Source organism: Toxorhynchites rutilus, chromosome 1 (assembly GCF_029784135.1).
Source record: "Toxorhynchites rutilus septentrionalis strain SRP chromosome 1, ASM2978413v1, whole genome shotgun sequence".
NCBI lineage: Eukaryota > Metazoa > Arthropoda > Insecta > Diptera > Culicidae > Toxorhynchites > Toxorhynchites rutilus.
Window position 1 is genome coordinate 110,389,171 of NC_073744.1, and position 25,351 is coordinate 110,414,521.

At 41.8% G+C, this 25,351-nt stretch overlaps 2 protein-coding genes across 2 annotated transcripts; both read right to left on the minus strand.

Moving 5' to 3' along the window:
* Nucleotides 1-16,009: 16,009 nt before the first annotated feature.
* LOC129761321 (uncharacterized) lies at nt 16,010-16,999 on the minus strand. Its single transcript, XM_055759040.1, has one exon. It carries the CDS (start codon nt 16,997-16,999, stop codon nt 16,010-16,012), a length of 990 nt encoding a protein of 329 aa, XP_055615015.1.
* A 705-nt stretch (nt 17,000-17,704) lies between these two features.
* Nucleotides 17,705-20,995, minus strand: LOC129761322 (uncharacterized). The gene has a single exon (XM_055759041.1). It carries the CDS (start codon nt 20,993-20,995, stop codon nt 17,705-17,707), a length of 3,291 nt encoding a protein of 1,096 aa, XP_055615016.1.
* Between the last annotated feature and the right edge of the window lie 4,356 nt (nt 20,996-25,351).

The following is a 25,351-nucleotide window of genomic DNA, read 5'->3' on the forward strand; positions in this document are numbered from 1 at the left end:
AACACATCCAGGGTACTAATTCCGGAAAGCATTTAATGTTAATGGTTCACTAACTACTCTATCTCGCGTCTTGTAGAAGAATTAAAAAAAAGTAGCAAAACACGTAAACAACAACAAAAAAACACTTGTTTTGAATTGCTCTGTGGTCGCTACTTTTCGTCAAAGCTAAGATGTCATAGTTGAGATTGTATAAGTGAATCGTGTCCTACATACTTCGAGTCCAGGTTACCTTGTCATAAACGTACCATGACTTCGGACGAAGTTCTGAAAGCTTTACTGTTGAATGGACCCAAATTTGACAGATCAAGAGATCAATGTCACCATGGTTTTTTTCTATGTAGGAATCTAGTGAATCATTAAGTTTATTGAGATAATTGTCGAAAGGAAAAGCGAATTTACGATTTTCGAGTAAACCACGAGGGTCTGTTTTGGTTTTCCATGTTTCCGAGATGGGAGCCAGCCAGTAGGTCTTCATATTGGTAGGATATTTTTTTTAATTTTCGATGGTACAATTTTTTTTACGAACACCATATTAGTCACTGACTCATATTCCGAACACTTTTGTCTCGAATTCCGAACAGCGAAAATACAATTAAGAAAAAAAATCATAACTTTTGAACTACAGAAGAATGTTATATTAGGCTGTCAAAAAAGGCGTTAGCCTCACGGGGCCGGGAGTTCAATACAATTTTTCTTATTATCTATGTTAGTAATATGTAACCGATTACTCGCGGTTGGCTCGAGGTCAGTATTACAAGTGTTTTCGTAATTCGGATGTTGCTGTCTCCAATGCTCTGTACGTGTGCCCGACACGGGATACTTCCTATTGGGATGCAGCTGACCATTAATCAGCAACGCCCCCCTAGTCTGTACCTCATATCTAGCGTGGTGCGTCTTTCTCGACTCGAGGAATCCAGGATAGAATGGTCACTAGCCGGCGAAATCATCAGTTCGTTTAGAGTTGTCATGAGTGGTACAACCTTTGGCTCTTGTTGAATGATCAGTGGACTGCACAACCTTTGGCCCGTGTGTCTGTAAAGAGTGTGTGTATGTATTGCCGCGACTAAGTATTGGTTTTGACTGTCACTTTTTCGCAAATGCTTATTATTATAAATTATAGGCTGTATCGATACCTGTAAATGGTGTTAAAATGAAGCCTACACCCCAAGGATTGTCAGGGTTTCCATCATTCAATTATTTATAACATAAAAGTTCAGTAAATTCACATTCAGAAAAAAAGTTTTCGGAATATGAGACAAAACGGTACTGTGGTACTTCTATACACTATTAGCTTGAGTTAGTGAAATTTTGAAAAAAATAATTGGCTTAATGGCAGCTTTTTTAATTTTTACAGTTTTTCGTGTTCATAACATTGGTCCAATCTTTACTTGGATTACTTCAATGATATCATTACTTCAATGATTCATTGGTTCGACAACTCGCAAGCAGATCGGATAAGTTTTTAATCGATCCAACAAAGGTGTTTTTTTCACATCGAATAATAGTGTTCTTTTTCACCGGTTGCGCTTGCGAGTGGAGCGAAGTTTAAAATGGTGCGCGCTGAGGATCCAAATCAGACACATTCATCACACACGTCACACAGCCGCGGCAAGTAGAAATTTATTTTTCTTTTGTTTCCCTATCATTCCTTCTACCTTCTGTGCACGATTTACACCATTGTTCAACTTTGTGTTAACCAAATCGGCAAACGTTGGCATTAGGGGTGATCATTATTTCTTATATACCGTTGAACTTTTATTGGATTTTTTTTCATTTTATCATTTTATTTAACATAAAATAAATTGAATTTAATATTCGCATCATAACCTTATAAAAAATATTTTTTCACTTATTTATTTATTTTGATTATCATTATATTCTGTTCATATCGAACAGTTGACCGATTTTTTTTGATATGGCTGAGGGCGGGAAGGATCCCCCATCGACGCCATTGAATATTTTCGATACCGATCCTCCTCCTGAAGAGCAGGAAGATGAAGCAGAAATTGAGGAAGAAACTTCTGTATATGAAGTTGGAAGTTCCGAAGATGAGGACATTGAAGAAAAACAGGATTTTCGTCCAAAAGAATACCCTAGAGGCTCCAAAGGCCCATTAATTGTATACTTTAGACGAAAATCTAAACCTCTCAATCTCATTCGTATCTCGAAGGAACTTACTCAGAAGTTTTCCGAAGTTACCGAGATTACACGGATGGGGCCAGACAAACTACGAGTTGTCGTCTCAAGCAGGACCCAAGCGAACGAAATCACGCGCTGCGACCTCTTTGCGATTGAGTATCGCGTATACGTGCCCTGTTGCAACGTCGAAATAGACGGCGTAATAACCAAAAAGGGTTTGACTCGAAAAGAGATTATCGATGGTGTCGGTCGCTTCAAGAACTCTTCACTAAAAGCTGTGAAGATTCTTGCATGCGATCGACTGAAATCTGTGTCACAAAAAAATGACAAAAGGGTTCTCAATCGGACAAACTCTTTTCGTGTGACATTCGAGGGTTCCGCCCTTCCTAACTACGTTGCAATAGGTGTACTTCGTTTACCTGTTCGGTTGTTTGTACCCCGGGTAATGAAATGCAACAAATGTCCAGAAAAAATGTTGTTAGAAAAATTACTTCTTTTCCTTCACTCCCCAGAAAGACGTCCGAAACTTCCCAAGTTGGAATGAAAACTCGAATTGAACGTGCTGAGAATAAACCGAAGCAAGTACCTCCTGGTTTAAGCGGTTCTTCTACGCACCAGGGGTCCTCAGTACTGCCCGGAACAGCACCCACCCCGTCTGTTCCATTTTCGCGGTCGAGGCAACAGCCACAATCTGGTTTGCTTGCGCTTTCTGACCTGGTGGACAACATTTTAAATGCTCTAAATATAAATGACCCTCTTAAAAGCATAGTATTATGTTTGCTTCCGATTGTGAGAACATCACAGATCACAAGCGCGTAGTTAAGCAGTTTAGACGTGATCCGAGAAGTTCGGTCCGGGATGTCGCCAATAAGCTGAATTTGTCAAGTTCATTCGTCCAGCGGACCAAGCAGCGGGAGGGCCTGCGTACATACAAGGTTCAGAAGGCTCCTAACCGCGACGAAAGGCAAAACATGGTGGGGAAGACGCGAGCCCGGAAGCTGTACACCGAAATGCTGACGAAGCCGCATTGCCTGGTAATAGACGACGAAACCTACGTCAAAGCGGACATTCGTCAGCTGCCGGGCCTGTTGTTCTTCTCCGCAGAGGACAAATTCAGCGTTCCGGAGGAGATTCGCAAGCAGAAACTATCCAAGTTTGCCAAAAAGTACATGGTGTGGCAAGCGATCTGCTCTCGCGGAAAGCGGAGCGCCCCCTTCGTGATGACCGGCACGGTAAACAGGCAGGTTTACCTTAAGGAGTGCCTACAGAAGCGTTTACTACCACTATTGAAGCAGCACGAGGGCCTAACCATCTTCTGGCCGGATCTCGCTTCGTGGCACTATTCAAAGGACGTGTTGGAGTGGTACGAAGCCAACGGGGTCACCTTCGTGCCAAAGGAAATGAACCCGCCCAACGCGCCGGAGCTTCGCCCAATAGAGAAATATTGGGCGATTATGGAGCAGGCCCTTCGGAAGAACCCAAAAGTTGTCAAATCGGAGGCGGACTTCAAGAGAAAATGGATTTCTGTTAAAAAAAAACTACAACCTGACGTTGTACAGAACCTTATGGACGGGGTAAAGAGGAAGGTGCGAGCATACGGGATTGGGCTCGAAGTCTGAATAAAAAGAAAATGCCAAAAGTTGTTTAATAGTTTTTATTTTACTGTCTAAAATTTTCAAAAGGATCGGTCTACTGGGCGAATTTCTACAGTCTTTTTTCCGTGATGCAATTTGATGTGACACACCCTTTATTTTCCCTCTGTGAAACATGGCTTTCTTCAGCCGACGAGCTGAATTTCCACGATTTCAACATTATCCGCCTCGATCGAAATGACTCGTTTGGTGGCCTACTATTGGGGATCAAAAAATGTCACTCCTTCTATAGAGTCACTCTCCCGTCGATGACAGGCATTGAAGTTGTCGCTTGCCAGACACAAATCAATGGCAAAGACTTCTGCATTGCCTCGATATATATTCCTCCAAGAACCATGGTCGGCCGCCTTCAGTTTTTTGATATCATCGCGGCATTGCCGGAGCCGCGGCTAATCTTAGGTGACCTCAACTCCCATGGAACAGCATGGGGGTCACACTATGATGACAGCCGTGCCACGTTGATTTATGATCTGTGCGACAACTTCAACATGACAGTTTTAAATACAGGGGAAGCAACTAGGATAGCCAACCCTCCTGCACGGGCAAGTATGCTAGACATATCACTTTGCTCTACTTCATTATCCCTGGATTGCACGTGGAAGGTAATCCAAGATCCCCACGGTAGTGATCACCTGCCAATAATTTTATCGATCGCCAATGAATCAGGTTCTCGTGAGTCAGTCGATATTGCGTATGACCTCACGAAAAATATTGACTGGAGAAAATTTGCAGAAATAATATCTGAAGCACTTGTTTCAATGCATGAACTTCCTCCACTCGAAGAGTATAACTTTATATCGAGTTTGATTTACGAAAGCGCACTTCAAGCTCAAAAGAAACGTGTTCCTGCTACCACTTTCCGACGTCGTCCTCCATCACTTTGGTGGGACAAGGAGTGTTCAAAGGTCTACCTTGAAAAATCATCCGCTTTTAAAAAATTCAGGAAAACTGGATTAGTGGAATGGTTTCGAAAGTACCAAGCTCTAGAAGCCAAACTAAAAGGTCTGATTAAAGCAAAAAAGCGTGGATATTGGCGGAAGTTCGTCAATGGTTTGTCAAGGGAGACAGCTATGAGCACTCTTTGGAATACGGCTAGGAGAATGCGTGGCTGGAACCATACAAATGAAAGAGAGGAATACTCTGACCGTTGGATTTTCAGATTTGCAAGAAAGGTTTGTCCCGATTCCGTTCCGTAGAATTCTCAATTGCCCTTCTCTCATGTAACAATTCAGCTCCGGGGTCGGACAAGATTAAATTCAACTTATTGAAGAATCTTCCCGACTTGGCAAAACAGCGTTTGCTGAACTTGTTCAACAAGTTTCTGGAGCTGAATATAGTCCCGCATGACTGGAGACAAGTGAGAGTGATAGCCATACGAAAACCCAACAAACCGGCTTGCGATCACAATTCGTATAGGCCGATTGCAATGTTATCCTGTATTCGTAAATTGTTAGAGAAAATGATTCTACTTCGTTTGGACAAGTGGGTTGAAACGAACAATTTGCTGTCAAATACGCAGTTTGGCTTCCGCCGAGGTAAAGGGACGAACGATTGTCTCGCGCTGCTATCTTCTGAAATCCAAATCGCATTTGCTCGCAAAGAACAAATGGCTTCCGTTTTTCTCGATATCAAAGGGGCATTTGATTCAGTTTCCATGGAAATTCTCTCAGAGAAACTTCATAATCGTGGACTTTCGCCAATTCTGAATAATTTTCTGTACAATTTACTCTCAGAAAAGCACATGTTTTTCAATCATGGCAGCTTGAAATCTTCTCGATACAGTTTTATGGGCCTGCCACAAGGCTCCTGCCTAAGCCCCCTCTTGTACAGTTTTTACGTCAATGATATAGATGATTGTCTAACTAGAGATTGCACGTTAAGACAACTTGCAGACGATGGAGTTATTTCCATCACGGGTACTAATCCCGCCGTTCTGCAAAAATCCTTGCAAGATACCCTGAACAACCTGTTCACGTGGGCTCTCAAGCTGGGTATCGAATTCTCTACGGAGAAAACCGAAATGGTCGTTTTTTCTAGGAAGCACGAACCCGCCCAATTCCAGCTTCACCTATCCGGCAAAGCGATCAGGCACTCGATGTTTTTCAAATACCTTGGAGTATATTTTGACTCTAAATGTACCTGGGGAATACACATTGCGTATTTGAAACAGAAATGCCAGCAAAGAATCAATTTTCTCCAAACAATAACCGGAACATGGTGGGGCGCCCATCCAGGAGACCTCATTCAGTTGTACAAAACAACGATATTATCAGTGTTAGAATATGGCAGTTTTTGCTTCCGATCAGCTGCCAGGATTCATATTCTCAAGCTGGAGAGAATACAATATCGTTGCTTGCGTATAGCCATGGGGTGTTTGCATTCGACACATACGATGAGTCTCGAAGTTTTGGCAGGAGTACCCCCGCTTACTCTTCGGTTCACAGAATTATCCTACAGATTTCTCATCCGTTGCAAGATCATGAATCCATTGGTGATTGATAACTTCGAAAATCTACTCCAACTGACTCCTCAGTCAAGTTTTATGTCTTTATACCATGAGTACCTTACCCATGAAGTGCACCCTTCACCGGGCATCTCCAACCAAGTTTGCTTCCCATACTTTTGCAATTCCTCTGTCAATTTTGATCTGTCCATGCAAATCTCAGATCATCTACGCTCCGATTATATTCCGGAGATATTTTCGGCAGAATATGGGAAAGTTAGATCTGATAAAATGTTCTTTACTGACGGTTCATGCATAAACGGGTCCACTGGCTTCGGCATCTTCAATGAAAATTCCAGTGCCTCTTTCAAACTCAAAGATCCTTGTTCCGTGTATGTCGCTGAACTGGGTGCGATATACTACGCTTTAGGGATCATTGAAACATTGCCCATCGACCATTATTTTATTTTTTCAGACAGTCTCAGCTCAATAGAGGCAATCCGCTCAATGAAAGTTGATAAACGCTCATCTTATTTCCTAACAAGAATAAGACATCTATTGAGTGTTTTGATCGAAAAATTATTCAAGATTACCTTAGCATGGGTTCCCTCTCATTGCTCGATTCCGGGGAATGAGAAAGCGGACTCGCTAGCTAAGGTGGGCGCTTCAGAAGGCACACTTTTTGAAAGGCAAATTGCTTATAACGAATTTTTTCACATTCCTCGTCAGGACACACTCGTTAGTTGGCAGCGCATGTGGAGTGAAGATGAGTTCGGTCGTTGGTTACACACGATTATCCCTAAGGTTTCGACGAAAGCTTGGTTTAAGGGATTGAATGTCGGTCGTGATTTCATTCGCGTGATATCTCGGCTTATGTCCAATCACTACAACCTAAACGCGCATCTCTATCGCATTGGGCTCGCAGCAAACAATCTTTGTGATTGTGGCGATGGCTACCACGACATCGAGCATATTGTCTGGTCGTGTATCCGGTTCCATGCTGCTCGCTCCCAGCTCTCTAGAGCACTGAGAGCAAAAGGCAGACAATCGGATATCCCCGTCCGGGATATCTTAGGTAGCCGTGATCCTGATCTTCTGCTTCATCTATACCTGTTCCTCAGAAACGCCGATGTCAACGTTTAATGATGTTTCCTTCGTTGTGTCCCTGTTTCGTATCCCTCCTATCCGATCGATAAACTTTTACTTAGTCGCGGCAATACATACACACACTCTTTACAGATACACGGGCCAAAGGTTGTGCAGTCCACTGATGATTCAACAAATGCCAAAGGTTGTACCGCTCATGACAACTCTACACGAGCTGATGATTGCGCCGGCTAGTGACCATTCTATCCTGGATTCCTCGAGAAGACGCACCACGCTAGATATGGGGTACAGACTAGGGGGGCGTTGCTGATTAATGGTCAGCTGCATCCCAATAGGAAGTATCCCGTGTCGGGCACAGGTACAGATCATTGAAGACAGCAACATCACAATTACGAAAACACTTGTAATACTAACCTCGAGCCAACCGCGAGTAATCGGTTACATATTACTAACATAGTTATAAGGCAAACATTGTCGAAATATTGAACTCCCGGCCTGACGTCAACCTGACGTCAGGTTGACGCCATATGAGCCTTAATAAAAATATATATTTTGGATAAAAAAAAAAATCATATTATTTTAATGTGAATCCCTTTAAAACGTCGCTGATCCACCTTGAACAACAGATCATCGTATCAGATATTTTAGAATGACGTTTCAACTTCCAATGTCAATTGAGGTTCGGGTAATGAGTAAGCCGATTGGTTGATGTTTGAACTTTCCCTGGCTTCAGCTAAATTTCACCGCTAGGGAACATAGCCAAAGAGTAAACAAAAAAAAATCGAACTGATTCGGAACAAGTAAAGATGCCGCTATCGCATGAACCTCGTACAAGCCAAAAACATATTTTTTGACAAAATGGCGGCCGTTTAAAACAAAATGCGGTTTGAAACGTTTTTTCTTACGTTTCCAGATTTTTTAGAAACAGTAAATCTAAAAAAATATCATTCTTTAGTGGTTCATACGATAGAGAGATGCATGCAGATTGTATTCATATAAATTCGACATGAATTGGTTCAGTAGAACTTGAGATATCGTGTACGCCAATTTAAAAAAAAACTAGTTTCGAGAAAAACGCGTTTGAAGTTATTTTTTTTTATCCCATCTGTTTATTAGGCTCATTAAGCAACTCAGCTGTAACAGAGCCGAATTTATTCGTATACATATTTATCTTAAGATAACTATTGTTGTATATTACACTGTAGCCATTTTTAGGCGTAAGATTCCTATCAACGATAAACATTTGGTTTTTGTTTTTATCTATTACACAGTAGCTGTTTAGGCCTAAGAGTATTCAAATTCTATCGATACACAACACATGCCGAGTATTCAAATTCTATCGATACACAACACATGCCGAGTATTCCAATTCTATCGATACACAGCACATGCCGCCTTTTCGACGTTAGAATATTCCTATTGTTCGAATGTTCACAGTTGGACTGTTCACAGCGGAACTGTTGATACAAGGCTTCCATTGTTGTATTAGAATTAGCACCAATTACCGATGCAGCAGATCGTAATGTGAGCGGTAAGGGATTGGGATTACCGACACATGATGATTGTTGCGTGGACGTAGTAGCTACAATCACACACAAAGATGGTCAGTTGAGGGGCCCTGAGTTATGAGCTCATGATCGTTCGCTTAGTAGCGGACACGCAACCAATTAGGCTACGAAGACCCCGTTTGAAGTTATTTGTTATAACCGTATTATATTAAATATCACATCACTAATATGGCTATAACTCGGTCAATAATGGAATTTTCGAAAAGTCCTTTCTTGGGGATATTCTTGAATGCCTGAACATCAGAAATATGAAGAAAACGAAATTTCATTTTTTTCCAATTTCCAGACTAGAATACTGCCCTAAGTTAACCAGAATGGCTGGGATCGTGTACGCCATGGTACAACTTTTGTTTTGAAGCTTCACTTCATCAGCTTGTATCTATTAAAATTTTGAATATTTTTTCCGTTCTATGGTAAAAATATTCTTTGTTAATTTTTTCGGAGCTCGAAAAAACGTCCGAAATTCATTTTTATGCAAAATAAATTATTTCAATATTTTTTTTATTATATTTTATTTGCCTCCGGAAGATTTTCCTCAATCTACCTCAATCTAAAACATCTTTTTTTTTTTTTTTTTTTATAATTCGTTTATTTGTACAGGCTCAGTTACATAGGTTTAAAGAAGCCAAACTCTCAACTATACTTTTACTATTAACATGTTTTCTTAATTCTACGGTTAATGAAATAGGAAACCGATTACTCGCGGTCGACTCGAGTTTAGAAGGGTGACACATTTTCTTTAGGAAAAGGATGGGATGTAAGGAGATTGTAACCATGTTCACACTCACACTCACACTCACTTTCACATTCATACTCACACATCACACTGAATTCTTAAACTATCCTCACATCTAATATGTATTAACAATTTAACTTATTCTAATGTTAGGGAACCGATAGCTCGCGAAGGACGAAAAGGAGGAGAAAATGGGGGGGAAAGGATGTAAGAACAATCACACTCGAAGATCGATATCTTTAAGGAAAACATATATTTGGGACATGTAATCAAGGTCTAACCGAGCCAACACATCTCTCACCGGCACATTGGGCTGCCTTCCTCGAGCCCGAAGGGAGTTTTCTAAATTCGATCTGGCGACAAAATATAGCTCGCACGACCAAACAACGTGTTCGATGTCGTGGTAACCATGGCCACAAACGCAGAGATTGCTGTCGGCAAGCTTGAAACGAAAAAGCAGCGCATCTAAAGAACAGTGATTGGACATGAGTCGGGAGAAGGTCCGAATAAAGTCCCGACTCAAGTCCAGACTTTTGAACCATGGTTTGAGGCTAACCTTAGGGATAATCGAGTGGAACCACCGGCCCAATTCATCTTCGTTCCACTTGCGTTGCCAGTTAGCGATGGTATTTTTACGAACTAAAGAATAAAATTCATTGAAGGCGATTTGACGCTGATAAATATCGCCTTCAATTGCACCTACCTTTGCTAATGAGTCAGCCCTCTCATTACCCGAAATGGAGCAATGTGAAGGGACCCAGACAAAGGTAATGACATAACAGCGTCTGGATAAAGCACTCAAAATTTCTCGTATTCTCTCAAGGAAGTACGGCGAGTGCTTTTCCGGCCTCACTGAACGGATAGCTTCGACAGAGCTCAGACTATCCGTTACAATGTAATAGTGTTCAACAGGTCGTGAGGCGACGCTGTCCAGCGCCCAGTGTATTGCTGCCAATTCAGCAATATATACTGAGCAAGGATACTGAAGACTGTGTGAGGTGCTAAAAAATACGTTGAACACTCCAAATCCTATGGACTCATTCATAGAGGACCCATCAGTAAAGTACATATTATCACAATTGACACGCCCATACTTTGCTTTGAAGATCGTAGGAGCGATCCTCGATCGAAGATAATCTGGAATTTCATGGATTTTCTCCTTCATGAACAGATCAAAATGTACAGAGGAATTGATGTAGTCAGGGAAACAAACACGGTTGGGAATATACGAAGAAGGATCAACCTGCATGGAGATGAATTCATGATATGAACTCATGAATCCGGAGTGAAAATTTAGCTCGATCAGCTGCTCAAAATTTCCGATCACTAATGGGTTCATGACCTTACACCGGATGAAGAACCGAAGAGATAATAAATTGAAGCGATCTTTTAGTGGGAGTAGGCCTGCCAAAACCTCGAGACTCATGGTATGCGTTGAGGGCATACATCCCAACGCGATACGGAGACAAAGATACTGAATTCGCTCGAGTTTAATGAGGTGTGTTTTGGCAGCTGATTGAAAACAGAAACTGCCATACTCCATCACTGAGAGAATAGTTGTTCGATACAACATTATAAGATCTTCAGGATGGGCTCCCCACCAGGTGCCGGTAATTGTACGGAGAAAGTTTATTCTTTGTTGACATTTTTTACTCAGATACCTAATATGGGCCCCCCAAGTACATTTGGAGTCGAACCAGACCCCAAGATACTTGAATGACATAGCATGAGTGATCGGTTTACCCAAAAGTTGAAGCTTTGGTTTTGCTGGTCTATGCTTCCTAGAAAAAACCACCATCTCTGTTTTCTCCGTGGAGAATTCGATCCCTAGCCCAATGGCCCAGGTTGAAAAATTGTTCAAAGTATCTTGTAAGGGTTCTTGCAGGTCGGATTCGTTTGATCCTACGATAGACACCACTCCATCATCTGCAAGTTGTCTTAGGTTGCAATTTTGTGTAAGGCAATTGTCGATGTCGCTTACATAGAAGTTGTACAAAAGGGGGCTTAAACATGAGCCCTGGGGGAGGCCCATGTAAGAGATCCGACTCACTCGACTCACACGACAACTCGAATCTCCATGAGAAAAATTCAAATGTTTCTCACAAAGCAAGTTATATAACATATTATTCAATAGAGGCGGCAGACCCCGAGAGTGTAATTTGTCTGACAGGACCTCTATTGAAACTGAATCAAACGCCCCCTTTATGTCCAAGAATACTGAAGCCATTTGTTTTTTTTCGGCGTAAGCCATTTGAATTTCTGAAGAAAGCAACGCAAGACAATCATTCGTCCCCTTGCCCCTGCGGAACCCATATTGTGTATCTGAGAGTAGGCCATTCGTTTCAACCCATCGATCAAGGTGAAACAAGATCATTTTCTCCAACAATTTCCGTATACAAGACAGCATTGCTATTGGGCGGTACGAATTGAAGTCGGACGCGGGTTTTCCGGGTTTTTGAATAGCTATAACTCGTACTTGTCTCCAATCATCTGGAACAATATTATGTTCCAGAAACCGATTGAATAAATTCAACAAGCGATGTTTCGCCACACCAGGGAGGTTTTTCAACAAGTTGAACTTAATTCTATCCGATCCTGGAGCCGAATTGTTACAAGAAAGGAGAGCAAGAGAGAATTCTACCATCGAAAACTCGGAATCAAGATCGCACCTATCTTGTGGTATGTCTCGAACAATTTTTTGCACAGGAGCGGAATCAGGACAAACCTTCCGTGCAAAATTAAAAATCCATCGATGTGAATATTCTTCGCTTTCATTCGTTGATGAGCGATTTCGCATGTTTCGAGCCACTTTCCATAATTTTTTCATTGACGTTTCTCGTGACAAACCTCCCACGAAATTTCGCCAATAAGCACGTTTTTTCCCTTTGATCAAATTTTTGAACTGATTCTCAAGGGCTAAATACATTTGAAAATTTTCAGGGGTTCCACGTTTCCGAAAAGCTTTAAATGCATTCGATTTTTCTACATAAAGCTTGGAACATTGGCTATCCCACCATGGATTGGGAGGCCTTCGGCGAATGGTGGAACCTGGGATGGGTTTCGTTTGAGCGCGCACCGCGCTGTCATATATCAAACGAGAAAGGAAGTTATACTCCTCCAATGGAGGTAAACCATCTCTGGAATTGATGGCTAGAGCAATCGCGTCCGCATATTTTTTCCAGTCAATGTGTCTTGTGAGGTCATATGCCATGTTTATAGATTCAGAAGAATTCGACCCAATGGTGATGGAAATTTTGATTGGCAAGTGATCACTACCGTTGGGGTTCTGGATTACATTCCACTTGCAATTTAACGATAGTGAATTCGAGCAAAGCGAGAGGTCAAGAGCACTAGGGATAGCAGGAGGTTTAGGTACACGTGTTGTTTCCCCAGTGTTCAAAATGGTCATATTGAAGCTGTTACAAAGGTCATATATCAACAATGAACGATTGTCGTCGTACTGTTCCCCCCAGGCAGTTCCGTGAGAGTTGAAGTCTCCCAAGATCAATCGTGGCTCAGGAAGGAGTGAGCACATGTCATCAAGTTGTTTGCGGCTAACCGCAGCTCTCGGAGGCCAATACAAGCTGACAATACAGAGGTCTTTGCCTCTGATGTTTGCATGACAAGCAACAGCTTCGATCCCTCCAATAGTTGGAAGGTCAATTCTAAAAAATGAGTGGCACTTATAAAACATCTTGTTATATCATAAATTTCGGGAATACTTCTTACATTTGAAACTGGTTGGATATTTTGCTCTCGGATTCAACGTATTGTCTCTCCCATAATATCTAGTGTATAACTGATGTCTTCTGGGCATTGCAAGGGGTGATTAAATATAACTATCATTTTTTAAATATAACATCATTTGACAAGTAGGTAGGCTGCACTGCAGCCTTCTTGAAAACTTCCAGCCACATCTCACTGCTATATCGACACCGCCCTCGCGCAAGCCGGTGCGAACCAGTCATATGTCAAAATGGCCAGGGAGGCTAAAGTTTATGTTTGACTTGATATTAGGGATATCATCTGGTCAGAGTTGAAAATCAGTACACCTACGGACACAGCTACGATTATGACTAAACCATCATCATTCTTTTGAGATATAAACTAATAGAACACGCTGTATGTGATTTGCACTTTAAGAGACCAAAATACTTAAATATATTTTTTTAATGTGTTCCTCGGACGAATCATGCGGTGGAGTATTGGCTTCTGTTTTGTACGAGAAAATGGGATTTTTAGGTTTCCGAGTCGTCAAACATCATGCACAATAGTGCCGGCAACAATCCATGGTTTCGAATTTTTAATGATGTATGAAACGCAAAAGTTCCTTCTGCAGCCCAAATCTTCTGAGCAATCAGATTTTTAAACCACATAATTCAGCATGGATTTGGAAGAGCATTTCAATTGAATTGCAATATTCGGTGTTCGGATATGCTTTCCCAAATCAGATTTACCTGTAATGGTTCATTGTGGATTCCCAACTTTTTTTTTCGATAAATTAACAAAATGCACATACCGCTATAGACCACTAACATTTATAAATCAGATATGCAGTACTTAGTCTTATAATCTTTACGTCTTTCTGTGAGACAAAGCAATTCGTCGGTAAAATGACCATTCCGTTTAGACATTTAAAAACTAAACCACAAAAAAAAAAGATACGAGAAGGTTGTATCGGAGAAACGACGGCATATGACGTAGAATTACGTTAAGCTATTATTGCAAATTGAATCTGGATATGTTTCTAAGATTCCATTATTAAACTTTTTGATAATAATTCGATGGCCTTGAAAAGGAACGTTTAGATTGATTGTCGAGTATTGTTTGTATACTCCACCAGTGGTACAAACGAGCGATGTTGGCAGAAGGATGGTGTTTAGTCGTTGGATGGTACACGATAAAAGATGCCAAAGGGGACTGAGAATAGAACTGGGGGAGTGCAAATTGGTCTAATCAAAACGTGGGATTTATGCAGAAGAAAATCAAAACAAATGCATAATTCATTACACAGTCCCGTATACTTATTAAATGAGCGACTGGAAGAGCACAGATTGCTTCAGTCATTCGACAAATTTAGAACACGGGATTTTCGTGGAGATAATGCTTGACATTTTTCAATTGTTCGATGGTTAGTTTTTATATTCATTTTCTTCATTGTATTGAATTATTAGAGACGCTAGAGAATCGATTTACGATTGATGCAAGCAGCTCAAAAATCCATCAGCAAATAACTGAGCAAAAAGCGCTCAAAATTCAACAAATTTCGCGATTTGACGTAGGATTCCGTTAGGCTATCTATATTTTTTTTATCTATATTTTTATATCTGTATTATAGTGACTTTCAACTCATTTGGCTGGTTCGTCACTTTTACTTCCATTTTTGGAAGAATGTCGGGAGTGAGAATTGAACTCGTGACCTTTAGCGTGAGAGGCATGGATGTTACCACTACGCCAGATCGCCTACTCAGGCTATCTGTAGATTTAGGAAATGTGTTCAATTCCACCCAGAATCCTTCCAATTAAGCCGTATTCCAACGGGCGGTGGGTGGACGAACACTCGTATTGGGTGTGCGATAAATCACACAATTCAATTAATTAAATTTCACGCACTCGACATTCAGCACGAAACAACATATATTTTCTTTTACAGGACTATTTACATTTATTTTTACAGCATATACAAATTTGAATTTTAGACGAACTACACTCAACGACTATTCTACGGTACTATACATCTATTCTTCTACTCTACAATCTATCTCTCCTTTCTTCCTATTTTATCCACTTGACGAAAACCAAAACAAAACACCACACACATTTACGGCACTCACTGCCATTCTCGATCGAGCGCACTCTCGTTGTTGTATTGCTGTTGTTTCCATATCGTTGTAGCTCTTATGTTTTCTGTTGTTCTCTGAGAGGTTATGGTTTCATCAATCCAGGGATGTAGTGTTGGGTGGATGATAACTCTCCAACATTCTCACCCACCCTGAAATTTCCGAAATTTCTGAAATAAAAAACCTCTTCGACAGGAAAGGGAGTGGGGTGCAATGGGATTCGAAGCTATGGGTTTAATTATCACGATCCTCAATTGGTAACATGCACAGTTTTTCCACCGGACGCTTCATTATACCTGAAGAAGTTTTGAGCGTCACAACTCGCACAACTCCATCGTCCCCCGGGTGAACCTCAACAATCCTCCCCATTTTCCAACGCATAGGGGGCTGGTTGTCATCCTGAATGATCACCAGCTTGCCAACTGCGATATACACAGGTGGTTTCCATCGCTTCATTCTCCCTTGCAGCTGTGCCAAATAGTCTCTGCGCCATCTCTTCCACAAATCCTGTAGACGTTTTTGAATCAACTGCCTTTGTTCAAACGATTACTGGGAACTGCTTCTATATTTTCTTCCGGGATCGCCTGCAGAGAAGTTCCGATCAAGAAGAGGGCAGGCGTTAATGGCTCTAAGTCGTTTGGATCCTCAGACATCTGTGTCAATGGCCTTGAATTGAGACACCCCTCTATTTGGACGAGTAGAGTGCTCATATCCTCGGGAGTCGCAACACTTTCGCCTAGAACCTTAAGCAGGTGGATTTTAGCAGATCGTACGGCGGCTTCCCACAAACATCCGAAGTGGGGCGCACTGGGGGGATTAAAATGCCATCGAATCCCTTGATTGGCACATTCCTTCGAAACTCGACTATGGTGACTACTATTTTTCAATAAAATCAGGAATTCTCGTAGTTTATTTCGAGCTCCGACGAAATTAGTGCCATTGTCGGAGTAAAGATCCGTGCACATTCCTCTTCTTGAGATGAATCTCCGCAATGCTTGCAGAAATCGGTCGGTAGATAGGTCATTTACAAGCTCTAAGTGTACCGCCTTCGTACACATGCAAACGAAGATTGCACCATAGGCCTTCACTGCTGGTCGTCGTGGGGCTACCCTTAGGTAAAGTGGTCCAAAGTAGACAACGCCCGTTCGTGAGAACGGACGAGATACGGTGACCCGTGCTGATGACAGCTCTCCCATAAATTGTTGGATTGCAGACGGCTTTGCTCGGAAACACCTCTGGCAGTGATGCACAATGTAGCGAGCGAGATTCCTTCCGCCCAATGGCCAATAGCGGAGTCTTACAGCTCCTAATAGTAGTTGCGGTCCTGCATGAAGCAGCTTCTCGTGGTAGTACCTTATAATGATTTGCGTAAAATGATGCCTAGCTGGCAAAACAACTGGGTGCTTCGTTTCTTCGGATTCCGCTGAATGCTTCAGTCGTCTTCCAACTCTTATCAACCCGTCCTCGGATATGTATAGGTTGTACCATCGAAGCGGAGATTTTCGGGGAACCATTTCCCCTTTAGACAATGAAATCCATTCTAGATGAAAACATTCCTGTTGCACCCTTGATAATAGCAGCCTTTCTGCCTCTTTCAACTCGATTGCGGAAAGAAATCTCGTGTCCTTACGAGTATTTATTGGTTCACGAAGCAGTTTCATCAACCTCAGCCAATAAGCTGTACACCGGATTAATGCAATGAACGATCCAAACTTCCCAAAATACCAATCGTTGAATTCCATCATTCCAGAGGCAATGTTGATTACTACTGTACGACGCTTCTCTTCCTCACCTTCTTCAACCGTAGAATTCTCTGGAAATGTTGGCCAATAATCGGGGCCCTTCTCCAACCAAGCTGGTCCATGCCACCAAACCTTGTTCCCAATGATGTCCTCAGGAGATATACCCCTGGAAATGAGGTCCGCAGGATTCTCAGCTCCTGACACGTGTCTCCACTGACAGCCAACTGATATCGTTTGGATTTTCGAAACCCTGTTAGCGACAAAAACATTCCAAGTGGATGGGGAAACTGCTATCCAATGAAGGACACACGTCGAATCCGTCCAGAAAAACGTTTGCGCTGCTACTCTCGTCGAATCACGAATCTTCTCGAACAGTAAAACCGCAAGAAGTGCCCCACAAAGCTCTAATCTCGGGATGGATTGGGTTTTCATCGGAGCTATCCTTGATTTGGACGACAGTAATCTGACCCTAATAGTTCAACTCGAATCCATGCTCTTTATGTAGACACATGCTCCATATGCCTTCTCGGACGCATCTGAGAAACAATGTATCTCGACGAGGATCGCATCGGGTATGATCACGCAGCGTTCAATGCGTATTTCGTTCAATAGCGGTAGTTGTCGGTGATAACATCGCCAGGTCTCACCCACCGTCGAAGGGACTGGGTGATCCCAGTTCAAATTTTCGTCGTTCTCATCCTTTAACATCCACAATAATTGCATTATAATCTTGGCTCTGGTTATGACAGCACCCAAGAGACCAAGAGGATCGAAAAGCGTGGCAATGACTAATAGAATTTTTCGCTTGGAAAGTCCTGTGCTGGTGTCCAGTATCGGAATGTTGAACTGGAACCTGAAAGTGTCGGTGTTCGTCATCCATGTTAGGCCAAGTGTCTTCACTGACGGATCTGGGTCCAAGTTGATACCCTCCACGTCTCGAATCGCTAAGGCATCTTCTGCGATTCCCTCCAAAACCATCGGATGATTTGACGCCCACTTCCGGAGGTGAAAGCCACCGGAATTCATCATATTGTCGAGTTGAATCCTCAGCTCGATTGCTGACATTACTTCATCTGTACCGGTGATGATGTCGTCCATGTATACATCCTCGCACACCGCCCTTGCTGCTAATGGAAAACGACTGCCATCATCCATGGCTAACTGCTTGAGAGTACGAGTAGCGAGAAATGGTGCTGGCTTAGTACCGTACGTTACTGTGCCCAACTCGTAGGTCTCCGGCTCATCGTCGGGAGAAAAACGCCACAAAATAGATTGCAGGGATTTATCCTTTGGACAGACGTTGATTTGCCGGAACATCTTTTCCACATCGGCAACGAGCATGATCTGTTTCGTGCGGCACCGAATGATGATCGATCGTAGGTCTTCTTGGATCACTGGCCCCACCAGCAATCCATCATTCAACGATACTCCGGTTGAGGTTTTACACGAAGCATCGAAGACCACCCGTAGTTTTGTGGTAGTACTGGCTTCCTTGACTACCGGGTGATGAGGCAAATAACACCGTTGAACCTCACCAGAAACTTTTTCAACCTTAAGCATATGACCGAGTCGAAGATATTCCTGCATGAAAGCCAAATACTGATCCCGTAAGTTGGAATCGCGTGATAATCTTCTTTCCGTTCCCTGAAGTCGACGTAGTGCGATTTCCTCGGATTTCCCTAGTCTGCTCAGAACGCCATCGTCCTTGGGAAAAGCCACTGTATATCGACCGTCCATTTCACGCTTTACCGTTCGATTAAAATGTTCCTCACATTGAACTTCCTCCGGTGAATAATGATTTGTTGATCCAATCTCTTCACATTCCCAAAATCTAGCAATCAAGGATTCCAAACTTCCCGAAGCGGATATGTTGCAGTTGACCTGAATGGATTGACTTGGTACCGACAAGCCTCCACATACTACCCAGCCGAAGACTGACTCATTCAATGCTGGCAGTCTCTCACCCAACGAAATCACTCCACCAGTTCCAAAAAATTCGAAGAAAGCTTCTATACCCAAAACGATATCCACACCCTTGGATTGGAAGAATGCAGGATCGGCCAGTTCAATGCCCTTTGGAATCGACCACCCCTTTGTATTCACCGTCAAGGTCGGAAGATTCACCGTGACTTTCGACAAAACTAGGAAATCCATGTCTCGGCAGTATTCAGAAACTCGTGACTGTACCATCGCTCGAATTCGGTGTTTGACTTGAGTCGCTGCTTGTCCTATTCCAAGAACCGATATGTCCACGCTTTCTCGGTTGACATTCATCCGCTGACTCAACCGTTCGGAAACAAAATTACTTTTGGACCCTGAGTCCAATAATGCTCGGGCGGGGAACCTCTGACCGCTATCATCCACCAATATGACAACAGCCGTAGCCAGTAACACCTGGGATGAGTACTGCTGCGCAGAACAAACCGCTTTAGTTGACACGTTTGCTGTTTGTGTTGAACTTGATGCCGATGACCTCGTTTCCTTGCTATGCTGCTGATGGTTGCCCCTTGCGACCACCGTAACTTTCGTGGAACCTTCTCTATCGATCTTGAAGCAGACCAACGTATGATGCCGACCCTTGCAAGTCCGACAGGAAAACCTTGATTTGCAATCCTTCGCCTGATGTCCTACCCTGAAGCAATTGCGGCAGAGCGAATGGGTTCTCAATAATGCGTCTCTTTCCGCTACCTCTTGACGTTGAAACACTGGACACTGATATAACGGATGATCTCCTTTACATGCCACACAACGTGCTTCGGAACCTTGCACGATGCTGTAACTTGCCTTTGTAGACGCCGGTCTTAGTTTCGAATACTGTTGTGGTCCTCTGGAATCCACCGATTTACTGGGAAGAGATTCGAGTACTTGAACACGCCGCCGAATGAAATCCGTTAAATCAGACAGCGTGTCTTGTTCCTTAGTCGATGAGAATTCCTCCCAGCCCCTACGTGTTACTGGGTCGAGTCGTGCTGTGAGTATATCAACCAGCAATAGATCTTTGTAGTCCTCTGGTTCTACCACTTGATCCAAATTTTTCACGACCCTCTCGAATCCCTCTAGTAGTGTGTGAAGTTCGCTGACCGATTCCCTAGTCAATGTTGGAAGAAGAAACAGTGCTTGAACTTGACGCTTCCGCAACTGTTTACTATTGTCAAACCGCTTCAACAACATTTCCCAGGCGATCTGATAGTTGGCCGTCGTAATTTTCAGCGGGTCTATCAGGCTCTTCGGTTCCCCCTGAAGACATCCCTTGAGGTAGTGGAACTTTTCCACTGCTGGCAACTCAGTTTTATAATGGATGAGCGAAGTGAAGAGGTCACGGAAACTCAGCCACTCATCTATATCCCCATTGAACGACGGTAGACTTATTTGAGGAAGACGCACACGATCAGCACCAAAACCAACTGAGTCGTTTGTTCGGACGGACTGCTCTAGTACCAATGGACCCTGCAACCTTTTGGATTTGTCTACGAGGAATGATTTGGCTCGATAATATCTATCACTGAACTCCTGTCGTTCCTTATCGTATGATTCCTCATCCGCGAGATAATCCTCATGTGCCCTAATCTCAACTAAAGTGTCACAAAACTTCTCCCACAGTTCATCAATTTTCTCTAAACGGATGTCAACATCCGTAACCGTTGACGTTTCCTCATAGTCCTCCACAAAACGCCAGATGTCGTTGAAGGAAGCCTGGACATCGTTCAACCTCGCTATGAGCAGCTTCAGCGAAGGAGCCTTCTTGGCAGCGGGTATCATTGGCGGCATGTTGATCTCACGTTATCGGTACCGTTAGTGAAAAGGGATGAAATGTGTTGGTAGTAATCGATCGAAGTCCTAGCTCCGCTAGGCATATACCAGTGTAGTTTACCTTAATATGACAAAATAATTATGGTATGCAACAGCGCAACGTTGAATCCTTGATCGTCACAAGAAATAATGATCTTCACGCTCCGACAGGACCAAGGGTTGGGAGAAGAAGAGAGGTATGCTATGTAGTTTTCCGTAAACTAACTTCGGCGGACATATACCGTTCCAACTCACCCTCAGAAACAGTAGTCGCACCAATTCCAAACGATAAGTTGATTATGCTCAACAGCAGTGAATAATCAACAGCCAAATACCAATATTCTCGCAGGGATCAGTGTGTAGGAATGAGTCGAAGAGGATATATTTATTTAAAATGGTGTATTAATCTTGCCTAGCTTCGGCACATATACTGCTCTATGCACTCACCCAGGCAAAATATTAGCTGCACTTCCTCTTCTTATCTCATATGTCGTATTATGCTACTGTCCTCCTCGAATATGACGTTGTGGGTGGTAGTGGTGTCGATGTTTTCTTGTTATGCTCCTCTCTAACAGCAGGTATCCGGAGTCGATCAATCTTCGGTGTATCGGCTCGTACAATTTAATTTTCCAAAGGTGACAGCCCTCGTCAGCGCGCTCCAATTCCGTAGAATGTAATTTTGGCGGGTCCACAGTACCGAGAATAACTCCGTGTTAGTACCAAATAGTAGAATCCTTCCAATTAAGCCGTATTCCAACGGGCGGTGGGTGGACGAACACTCGTATTGGGTGTGCGATAAATCACACAATTCAATTAATTAAATTTCACGCACTCGACATTCAGCACGAAACAACATATATTTTCTTTTACAGGACTATTTACATTTATTTTTACAGCATATACAAATTTGAATTTTAGACGAACTACACTCAACGACTATTCTACGGTACTATACATCTATTCTTCTACTCTACAATCTATCTCTCCTTTCTTCCTTTTTTATCCACTTGACGAAAGCCAACACAAAACACCACACACATTTACGGCACTCACTGCCGTTCTCGATCGAGCGCACTCTCGTTGTTGTATTGCTGTTGTTTCCATATCGTTGTAGCTCTTATGTTTTCTGTTGTTCTCTGAGCGGTTATGGTTTCATCAATCCAGGGATGTAGTGTTGGGTGGATGATAACTCTCCAACAATATGTTTGAAGAATTACATCATTAAACTCTTTGATAATGATATGGTGACTCTGAAAAGGGCCGTCTTGTTTGATTGTTGGATATTGTTTGTTCACTCCACCAGTGTTTACCGAGTGATGATGACAGAAGGATGGTAAACAGTCGTTAGATGGTGCGTATCAGATAAGATACCAAAGTGGAACGAGATATGATGAAAACCGCCCTCTGTGATCCTAGACGAGATGCCTCCCGTGATATGTATGGATGAAATAAAGAAGAAAAACATTAACCAATCTAATATAAGATGATTACCAATACCGAACACAATTATAATTTTTTCTCATCAGTAAAACTTGTCATTTTAATATACAGAAAACATATTTGAAATGGGAAAGATAATTTTCTTTCTGAGTGTTTATTCAACCCATTTTATTTGGACTAACAACACCTAATACTATATGTAGAGCAAATGAGAAATCACTATTTCTTCACTTTTTTAATTTTTATCGCCGTTTAAACTTTTTGTGAACTTGAATACAACATAACAGACAGCTTGAATACAACATAACAGACAGCTTAAACCAAACGAGCCGTTCTCGAGCGGGAGCACACCTTGGTTTTTATTTATGAAAATTGAAATAAATCGTTTCATATAGTCAAGCCAACACAACTGCTATCATATACAATTTTACACTTACATTTGTGCTAAATTATTCATATGAAATTTCACGAAGCAACCAACATTAAAGTTCCAAATTGAAATTTTATTTGCTAGAATTAATCGTATCATGCACCTTACTTGCAATACAGTTTCTGTTAGGGAACACATTTCGGTAGGAACAAAAGCTCCCCTACATTAATGTATTTGCAATTGCGATTTCTTCTAGGCAGCTTGGTTTTGATGTCTCTGTAGAGGAACGCTTTTCGGTAGGAACAAAAGCTCCCCTACTTTCATGTATTTGCAATGCCGATTTCTCCCAGGCAGCTTGGTTTCGATGTCTCTGTTAGGGACCCGCCGCAAGAATCGTTAATTTCGACCATTCAGAAGTGGGTATTTCCGTTAGGATAGGGGTTGAGATTTTTCAATTGTTCGTTAGTTAGTTTCATTACATATATTATTTTCTTCAATACAAAAACTTGTTATTTAACACTGAAATCGATTGACGCAAAAATTTCATCAATCCATCATGAAATGACTGAGCAATAAGCGTTTGAAATCGGACAATTTTCACGATGTACTATTTGTACCCCAGTATGTTCCCGAAAGACGTAATCCTACTTCAAAATCAGATAGACTTTAACACAAAAAACGCGAAATTCTCTGGCTTTATTGTATCGATGTTCATTAGAGTGCCAATAAAAATGGATAGTTTTCCATGGCAATTAACATTTTTAAGAAAGTAAGAAGGTTACTTTTTCCCATAAATCCGTTGGCACTCTTATGTTCATAAATGTACGTAAAAATCCTTATTGACAATTTCATTCGACACTTTCATTTTCATTTGACGATGTGATAACTTCGCTTCAGTGTTGAGAGTGGAACAAATGAACGTGACACGAAACAAGATAGAGCCTGCATGTGTTTGTAGCAAATTGAAAGGCGATAGGCTGATTGAAGCGCAATTTTAAGGCCCTGATTATGATTCGTCAACAAAATAGGATTTCTTATAAAAATTAAAACACATGGTGGAATAGGAAAAATAAATCAGAACGCCCCAAAAGCATCTCAAAATCAGGACTTGTCTTGCTAAATCAGGACAGATGGTATCCCTACTTGAAATGAGTCTAGGTAATGGCTGCGATGTCAAAATTGTTGCCTCGAAGAAACATTGCGAATTCCAGCTTTCTTGATGATTTTAATGGTTTGGGGTGATGATTTTAGTGGTTTGGCAAATTTGAGAACAAACTGTATCATCTTGATGATTTGGTTCTGTTTTATTTGAAAGGCACATGGCTGTCGTGATAACTCGAAGAAGAAGGAGGGACTCATTCGTTCCTAGGTTCTCAGAACTTTCTACTGAAGAATAAATTTTAGAATTTCAATGCATTCCAAAATAATATTCGAAGTGATAACGAAGCGAATTGAATATAATAGTTGTGTAGTCCTACTAAAAAAACATTCGTTTGTGCCCTGAACACAACCTCCTAAATATATTTTTTGTGAATGTTTTTTATACAAATTTTGCTTATTACATACTTATTACATACTGTGATAATCGTTTTTTCATTGCAACAATTCACATTGTATACACATTATTGATTAAAAAGTTAAGGAATTAATCGCATTTCAAAGCATCCCATCCAAAAAATTATTAATATGAAGAAACAACAAGACGCTCATCCAAATCGCTAGTTGAATTAATCCCGAACCTGTACGCTATACTATTAGGCAAAGGAGTCCAATTTTCGAAATTAAACATTTTTATGCACTCGCCAGCAACACATGACTTCTGTCCTGAGTTCGTTATTTAGTTAGTATTTCTGGTATGGACGCTATTAGGTATTGGCGAGCACCACGCAGTCGTTTTCCGGTGTGCTCATGATAAGACCGGAGGAGAGTAAATCATATGAGCGGGGATGTGTGTTATGATGATGGACAAGCATTTCTGCTGCGTTGATGATTCCTTTTTTTTTGAGGCTGCTGCAGCGGGACCGACTAAGCCTTGCATTGCGACGAGGACTTAGTTTGGAATCCAGCGACAAAGTAACTGCCACTGATAATAGAGATGGATCTGCTAGAGCAGATTTTTTCGCGTTTTTTTTTCATGTCAACGTATCGTTACAAAGGGGAGATTTATTAGCGAAAGGTTGCAAAGAGTATGCTGCTTCATGGGTTAACAAAAATCCACTACGGATACATCATTCAGCACTGTCCGGTGTGTAATCAAGCGTGATATTCATCTATATGTGAATCATTTCGTTTATGACTTAGATGTGGGTCCAAATGAATTGGATTCCGGATTATTATCCGTGGGATGCTGCACAAACATGAAATGTGACTACCATATGAAGACGTTACGTTTTTATGCGTGACTGTTGTATTTTCATGTATGGTATGCGCGGATTTCGTGTATGAGCGGGTAGAGACTCAGTATTGAGAATCCGAAAGAGTTGAAGGAGAAATCTTCGGTCCATCAACCAGGAAAGTACCATTTT

What these genes read in the sequence shown, in the direction of transcription:
- LOC129761321 (XM_055759040.1), bottom strand. Translation starts at nt 16,999, where the DNA reads ATGGTTCCCCGAAAATCTCCGCTTCGATGGTACAACCTATACATATCC.
- LOC129761322 (XM_055759041.1), bottom strand. Translation starts at nt 20,995, where the DNA reads ATGCCGCCAATGATACCCGCTGCCAAGAAGGCTCCTTCGCTGAAGCTG.